This window comes from Fukomys damarensis, unplaced genomic scaffold, assembly GCF_012274545.1.
Source record: "Fukomys damarensis isolate Sample0158 unplaced genomic scaffold, DMR_v1.0_HiC HiC_scaffold_37, whole genome shotgun sequence".
Classification (NCBI taxonomy): Eukaryota; Metazoa; Chordata; class Mammalia; order Rodentia; family Bathyergidae; genus Fukomys; species Fukomys damarensis.
Genome location: NW_022900949.1, coordinates 34,133,324 through 34,141,965, shown reverse-complemented (window position 1 = coordinate 34,141,965; position 8,642 = coordinate 34,133,324). Strand labels below are relative to the sequence as shown.

General features: G+C 41.1%; 1 protein-coding gene across 8 annotated transcripts in view; it reads right to left on the bottom strand.

The window, feature by feature from the left end:
• Positions 1–7,023: 7,023 nt before the first annotated feature.
• Positions 7,024–8,642, bottom strand: part of Cnbp (CCHC-type zinc finger nucleic acid binding protein) — a 58,769-nt gene continuing 57,150 nt past the window's right edge. For all 8 annotated transcript variants that reach the window (XM_010617515.3, XM_033759560.1, XM_010617523.3 and 5 more), the window contains one exon: positions 7,024–8,004. In XM_010617515.3, the coding sequence (XP_010615817.1) occupies positions 7,887–8,004 (118 nt within the window). In that variant the 3' untranslated portion in view covers positions 7,024–7,886. The remainder of the gene's footprint in view (positions 8,005–8,642) is intronic.

The following is an 8,642-nucleotide window of genomic DNA, read 5'->3' as shown; positions in this document are numbered from 1 at the left end:
ACAAACAAAAAAACAAAGATTCCACCTGTGGTAGAGGGTCTGGCATCTAAGAGTTGATGGCTGAGTAGCCAGGCATGGTGGCCCATTCCTGCAGTACCAATACTTGGGAGGCTGAGGCAGAAAGATCACAAATTCAAGGGCAGCCTGGGTTACATAGTGAGAACCTGTCTCAAAATCCCAATGAACGAACGAATGAATGAATATATATATAAGCTTCTGAGCAGTGTGGTGGAACATGTATATAATGCCAGCATTTGGGAAGCTGAGGCAGGATGTTGTGCATTCAAACTCAGCCTGAACCTCCAAAAACTACAAGAGCTTCTACTGCCAGGTATGATAGCACATTCCTGTAACCCAAGTTACTGGAGAGGCTGAGGCAGGAAGATTGGACTTTGAAGCCAACCAGGGCAATTTAGAACCTGTCTTAACCTGCCCCTGCCTACCTGAACCACCAGTAGTACATACATGACTACTCCATAGGTTTGAACTACTTAATAGGTCTGTACCACGCACATACCACTGATGGTTCAAGTGAGTGGAAACATAACACATTCACATCAGAACCACCCAGCAGCAAGATAGAAGAATCACAGCCCCATCGTGAACGTGTTAAAAGGTGAGCTAGAGTTGGTCAGTAATAACTATGTGCACATGCGGTGCGGGGGTGCCCAACCACTGGTTTCAATATTCAATATTATAAAAAGGAAAGAAAGAAGTGCTGCTGGTAGAATTCAGAATTGAGGAACATGTTTTTGGAAAATGAAGAGCAGGGGATCTTTATATAGTATCAGAAACTTAAAACTTGGCTCAGCTATGTCCCGCAGTTAAGTGGAAAACAAAACTTGTGAGTGAATTTGGATATTTAGCTGAGGCAGAGTTTAGCACTCTCCATTCCTATAGAAAATGCAATGCTAAACAAATTCAGGGAAGAACTGATAAACAAAAGGGAGCAAGGACTTGGTTTGGGAAATTCTCTGCCTATCACTATTGCAAAGATGCTAAAACTAGATTATCAAGTGTGCTCTGGGTGAACAGCAGGGTGACACTGGACTGTTTTCTATAGACTTGGACAGATTTTTGAGGAAGCGGAAATGTAGCTCCGTGGTAGAATTCCTGCATGGCATGAAGAGTCCTGGGTTCAAATCCTGGCATTGCAACAAAAGTCTTGTAAGAGACTAGGTATTCATATTTACACCTGTAATCCCAGCACTCAGGAAGCTGACGGAGAATGATAGACCTAGTCTCCAAAAAATAAAAAAATGAAATACATTATGCACGTTAAGCAGCAGACTACTCCCTAAATCCATCAAAGTCTTATGGGATGTAAAATCGTAAGATCCAATTGATACAGACTCCCAAGTACCTATTCCCACCTTCCCCATCCTATTAGGGACTCACGTGCTCTAACTTGGCTCCCTACACACAGCCCCTTTTACTTCCCACTGATAAACTTCACTTCTCTGCTTGCTGTCTGCATGCTTTCAAAGGCCTGAGCTAGTGGCCATGTTTTAAGGTATCCCTAAACTGGTTCAACCAGGCTTTTTCCTTTGGTACCAGGGATTAAACTCTGACCTTGTGCCTTGTGAGGTAGGCTGACCAGGCCTACTTCTAATTTGCCAAACACGCTGAGAACTAATCTCAGGTGGCCTGGGAAGAACCTATTGGCACTACAGGAAGTTTGAATAAAAAGCATAGAGATACCATTTATTATTCTAAGTGCTAGGCCCTTTACCAAGAGCTCACATAACCTTTCCTAGTGACAACAAAGAAGTGATTTCCACTTTACAGATGCAGGCACTGGAGCTTTGGCAGTACTAGAGTTTCAAACCTAAACCAGTAACTAACATGGTTGAGTCCAATGAGGGCTCACCAAGCACCCCATGTGCTCACAATGATGCTACAGTCTCAAGAATGAGCAAGGCTCCTCTGCTAAATCCAGAAGGGATTTGGGCCTCAGGTACAGCACAGCTTGGCTGACAAAGTGCAAGGTGACCTGGCCAGTTTTTCCACATTACCTACACTGAGTCATGGTGTCTTTTTCTCTGAGCTTCCTCCTTCAGGGCTTACTCCTTTACTGTGCATCATGACTGAAGTGATCAGGAATATGTGCCATTCTTGACTACTAGTACATTAAAACCAGATTTAGGGGAACTTTAAAAGTGGAATCATCTGAACCTCCTAATCATCCTTACAATCACCAAAAGTAAAAAACCTGACATTCTGCACTAATAGTTGACAGGAAACACACTGCCCACCTATATTCAATCTTCTAGGTCTACAACTCTACAATATCTCAGAATAACAGCCAAATAAGGACTATAGGAATTCTTAAAAATCAACCTTGCAGCTGGGCATGGTGGCACATGCCTGTAATCCCAGCACTCGGGAGGCTGAGGCAGGAGGATCGCTGAGTGCAAGACCAGCCTGGGCTAAATAGTAAGGACTACATAGTGAGACCGTCTCAAAAAAAGGTGAAAAAAAAAATCAACCTTGTTTTTTCTCAATAAAAACAAACTGATATGTATTTAAAAGTTAGGATATGTGCTGGCATTCATTTTCATTTCTAAAGTTGAGAAATCTTCCCAATGCCTCATCAAATAATCACAATTATAAATGCTGTTTAGTAACAGATTTCTATCACAGGGAGTTATATAGAAAATAAAAATAGCAATACATGGAAAAATTACAAAAGGACTGCAAATAGGCATGTATTTTCTAGTAAAAATTCATGGATTACATACAGGGAAATTTGAATGCTAAAATTTTGATGTAGCATTCCATTTTATAAATTTGGCAAGATAAATTATCATATGGAACTTACGGTTTTAGTAACTGTGTGTTAAATAGGATGGTGCATGTTCCAATTTAGGGATCAGTGCAGTGTACACCAATACAGACTGAGAAAAAAAAGCCCAAGATCCTGAATCTTTTTTCCTTTGGTGCTGGGGATCAAATCCAGGGCCTTGTACATGCTAAGCACTCTATCACCAAGATACAGCTAAGCCCTTTTTATTTTGAGAAGGGGCTAACTTGCCTAGGCTGGGTTCAAACTTGAGATCTTCCTTCCTCAGCCTCCCACATGGCTAGGGTTGCAGGCATATACTACACCTTACTCTCATCTCATAGTAATTAATTCTCCCAGGTTGTGGAGAATCATATGGACTAGAACTAATTGGCCCTAACTAGCTCTATGGCTTTAGACCTGCTGTTCAACATTTCCCTAGATCTCTTACTCAGAAGGGGTAAGAGTGTCTTGTTAAATTGTTTATTCTCACTCCATGCCTCTAAACACATTCCAACACTGTGAGACTAATACCGTGTGCTATCAGATATTGTTACTACCTCAGCCTTGTTGTATCATCCCCATCTCTTGGTCACCTGAGGGAAAGGAAAAAAGCCAAGAAAGAGCAGTGCAATATATTCTGCTCTCAGATCTGCTACTTTCAAGTGCCTTAAATTCACTGCCTATCAGTCTTTACACATCTGCCCTCTTTATTCTTTCATGTATACAGGAGCTTAACACTCCTCACTTTTTCACAACTACAAGGAACTTCTGAATTATTAGGAAAGTGGGCTTTTATCACTCATTAATCTACATAATCATTAACTGTCATTAATCAGACACCCATATGGGTAAGGAAAAACTCATTTTTTTAAATTCAACAGATTTTCTTTTTTTAAAGTCTCAGTAGTTTCCTGGGATGAGATGGGGGAACTGATTACAAAAGGGTCAAGGAAACTTCGTGTAGTGATGGAAATGTTCTCTTTATCTTGAGGGGGTGATTACATGAAGATGTATCAAAATATCAAGCTATTAAATGGGTGCATTATTTGCAAATTACACCTCAAATTATTAAAAACACTAAAAAATGTGTTGGCCAGGTAGTAATCCCAGCCCTCAGGGAGGCTGAGGAAAACTGGCACATTGGAGTGAGAAGGGTAATTTGGTAAGCCCACCCCGCAAAAAAGCAGAGGGCTAGAAATGCAGTTCAGGGCAAAGACTGAGCTCAAGCCTTAGGATTATCAAAAATAAAGTTCTGCTCTTTGCAAAACATGTAAAGCAAAACTCCTTGACAGCTGAGATTTGCTTTTCAGAGTGAAGCTAGCGTAAATTTGATGGTAGCTGGATTTGACTGGATACTGTGCTATTATATCCTCTAGAGACTTAAGTCGTTGTTGTTTTGCTTCCTTCCTGTCATTCACCCAAACTAGCTTCAAGCCTTGCCTCACAGAATTAGACCTATTGATTTGTTCTCCAACCACATGAGCCAAACCCCCACGGAAGGACATTCATCCTGTTGTGTTTTCCTGGGCCAACACTACAAATAAAAATTTTCAAAACCTTTTTTAAAAAATTTAATAAGCAAAATTTTAGCCAAGCACAGTCATACACACCAGGAATCCCAGCTACTTTGGAGGCTGAGGCATGATCAAGATAGAGGCCAGCCTGGGAAACTTAGTAAGATGGACTCAAAGAAAAGGCCAGGAACAAAGCTCAGCACTGGTATTTCTGCCTACTGGGCACATTGGGTCCTTGGTGGCCAAGTTTTATGATGAAATGAAATAAAATGGAAAACCTTACTTCTACACTACCCCTTATCATAAATATTCAAATTCCAAGGCTGGGGATTAGCTCAGTGGTGCAACCACCTGCCTCACAAGTGCAAGGTCCCAAGTATGATCCTCAGTACCCCCACCAAAAAAAAACTCCAAGGCCTTTTGTTTTTGACCTTTTTCAAAACCGAGGGACCAAGGATTTAGCTCAGTGGTGCTGCCGCCTGCCTTGAAAGCCCAAGGACCAGAGCTCCATGCCCAGTACCAAAAAAACAAAAAGCAAAACTAAGGAAACAATGTGATAAAACAGCAATGAGGCCAGCCTGGGCTACCATGGGTTTAAGGCCAGGATGAACCACACAGTGAGACCCCGATTAAAACAAAAAAACCTAGTGTGGTGGTGGTGCTAAAATTTTCTTCCACTGCTTAAATTTCTAGAGCGAGCATGTTATTAGTTTGCAAGGTTTTAAAAATTGTTTAACCTTTTTAAAAAATCCAAATGTCTAGCCCACTGGAAGCGGCTGCTCAGTTCTGCATGGAGTGGCTGAGACACAACTGCCAGTGGTCTTGGGTGGCTGTGGAAGCAGCCAGCACGGTATTCCTTGTGCTGAGGACAAGCAGGAACACCTGTACAATCAAATGCTGATTTATTCCAATTTTTTATTTAAAAACGCCAACAAGTCCTACTTCTCTCAGGCGCACTGAACAGACCTCTGAACCCTGCCATTTTACCTGTTCATGTTCACTGTGTCAACTACCAGCCAAGATTAGTGGACTAGCACATGGTCACAACTGGAGACAAATGTCACCTCACATTACTGCAGACCTCATCTCATCCCTTGCATAGCTTTTTTCCAAATGAGGAACTCCATGTACCCACACTCCTAAAATCACCCAGAAGTACTAAATAAAACGCTCACCCCTCTAAATGGTTTGTATCAGCTACAGAGTATCCTGGCTTTTTTTTAAGACAGGGTCTTGCTTTTGCCTCCACTCACTACAATCCTCCTGTATCGGCCTCGTGAGCACTAGAATTCTAGGTGTGTGTCACCACACCTAGCCATTTTTGTTTTAAGCACCTTAAAGCCAAGCCTCACAACAAGGCCTTCATTCCACCAAGAACTACAGTACATTGGCTCCCATGAATTAATCAGCCTGATTCCCCAGCAAACTACATGTGCATGTTGCACTTCTCCAGTCGTCAGGTCAAGACAGATTTATCATGGAATCCTTTGTGGTTTGCTGTGAAGTCTTATGTGTATTAAGTAAGTCTCAAAACAAGGACAGGCCATGGACCATGAATGCAGAAAGATCATGTGAATCAACACAGTTCTAAAGTTTAACCATTTAACTTCCCAACACACAAAGCTGTTAACACAGAAGTAAAAAAAATGCTACTAATAATCAGAACTTCGGTGACTTAAGAGCCCAGCATTCCTGTTGTTTTAGGTTTCCTACTGGGGACCAGAAACTTTGGTGGGAAATGGCCACACGTGCACCAGCCCCCAAACCTGTCAACTGCATGTAACGGTGATGCCTTTGAAGGATTCTTGTACTGTTTCCTACATGTGACTGAAAATGAAATTTTCAAGATATATGTACCTAATTAAAAGCCGAGAAAGACCATTTCTCAGAACTATTGCTCAACAGAAAGATGCCAAGATTGCATTAAAGAAAAGAATCAGTGTCGCGATCTCACTTTGACAGCTTTGCCCACTCATCTGAGAGCAGCATTCTGTCAGTAGCACGAAGACACCAAACAACAAACTTACCAGATCCACAACACACCCACAGCCAGTCACAAGGCAGTGAGTGGGGAAGAGAAATGCTAACTCGATGGGGAAAGTATGTTTCACTGGCTAAATTTAATTTAGTGGGAGGAGCCCCACGATACACATGATGAGGTGGGAAGGATGGTCAGGGTTCCTTTCAATCAGTCTTAAGCTCTTATTCACTTATTTATAAAGTGAGGTCATTGGGCCAGGGATTCAGCTCAGTGGTTCCGCCACCTGCCTTGCAAGCACTAGGACCCGAGTTCGATCCCCAGTACCAAAATACAAAAATACAGTGAGGACATTAAACTAGGAATTTTCTAATGCCCAGGTCAATTCTAAATGTGACCCCAGAAAAAACATGGTACTCCAACATTCCAGATCCTTATGAAGCTGAGGAAAATAGGAAATGCTCAAACATAGCAGTGGTGTTAAAAACTGTTCAGGATGATCACAGCACTAATGGGCATTATAAAAATGGATTATAATGAGAATAAAGTTTTCTACAGTTCTGCAAAACTAAGTATCCAAACCCATGTGTCCTTATAACAGCACTTTTTCTTTACTAAAGATGACTAAAAAAAAAGGTTCAAACTTCCAGCTTTCAGTCCTCTACCTTCCCCTTTTAATATACAGCATTTTGCACCAAATACATTAATGACAATTTGAAACAAAGAGAACTTTAGTCAAACTCCCCTTCCTCCTCCAGCTTTATTGGAATAGTTTAAAATTACATTTTCTATTTTCTAGGACTTCAGTTGCTTTTTCCATCTGACTTTTAAAAACTGATTACAGCAAATGAAACAGTTGTCTAAGTGATATAGTATACAAAAATAACATCTTGATTTCTGTGAAAATGCATTTCTCTGCAATTCCTGAATAGCTCCAAATTATGCTAACTCTGAGCATCAATGTTTACTCTGGGTTTTAGATTTAGTCTTTGAAAAACTGTTCTAAACCTTTGCCATCCCCATTTGTATGTTCACCACCAACGCTGTGATGAAGGTGTTCCTGTCTAGGCGTCTATCCCGAGTTCTCTCGCATAGCCATTAGTGCGCACGTTTAGTCTTTTTTGTTTACTCCCACTCAACTGTATGTTCTATGAAGGCCTGATACAGATGTTACTTGATGTTATTTAACAGCTACTGAGGTCAGATAATCCAAGGCCATCATTATGCTAAAATTAAAAGTTATCCAAGGAAGTTCAGACACTTCCAGAATTGGTTTTACCTCCTACATGGGAACATATTCAAGAAGCCCAGGATGGGCTTACCGGTCGGACAATTCTTCCCATTCGTCAATCCCTATTCACCAGTGGCACGGAAAGGGGGTTCTTTAACAAAGCATTATACATAACACCTCTACCAAACTAAACATAAACTTTTTGTAGTTAAATGCAGAAAAATCGGTTTTTTCCACCCCTTTCCTCCTTTTACACGGCAAGTAAAGCTCACTGGCCTGGGAGTAGCCTCTGTCTGCCAACCTTTGGCCAGTGAAGAGGATTCAGAGAAAATAATACAACCATCAATCAGAAAAAGGAGGGGCGACAAAGGAAAATAATTAGGCTGTGGCCTCAATTGTGCATTCCCGTGCAAGATGCCCTGACTCGCCACAGCGGTAACAGTTGACTTCACTTGTCTTGCTGCAATTGATGGCTACGTGACCAGTCTCACCACACCTGAAAAACAAATTTAAAATTTCACAATGATGGTTGGAACAAGTAAAACTTACCAAAACCAAGTCATTGGTGAGCAAAAGCCCACTATAAGGTAAAAAATGCATTCAACTTGAGTAATGCTGCATATTAATAAACTAAGGGAAGAAAGGAGGTAATAGCCATTCAAATGTTTGCCCTGCTTGAGCATGCTGATGCACACAACACTCAGGAGGCCGAGGCAGGAGAAGCCTGAGTTCCAGGCCAGCCTAGGCTACACCATAAGTTCAAGTCCAGCCTGAACTATATATAGTGAGAATGCTTCAAAAAAAAAAAAGAAAGAAAAAGAAACAAAAACAAATTATTTTTGCCAAGAGATAACTTAAAAAATAAAAGTCACCACTAGCTCGATGTGGTAGCATATGTCTGTAATCTCAGTACCCTGGGAGGCTAAGGCAAGAAGAAGACTGTAAGTTCAAACACAGGTTAGGCAATAGCAAATCCAAACTACAGTTTAATACATACAGGCTTTATTTTTTATTTTTATTTTTTGGCATCGGGGATTGAACTCGGGTCCTTGCACTTGAAAGGCAGGCCAGGGAACCACTGAGCTAAATCCCCAGCCCACATACAGGCTTAAAAAAAAATATATATATATATAT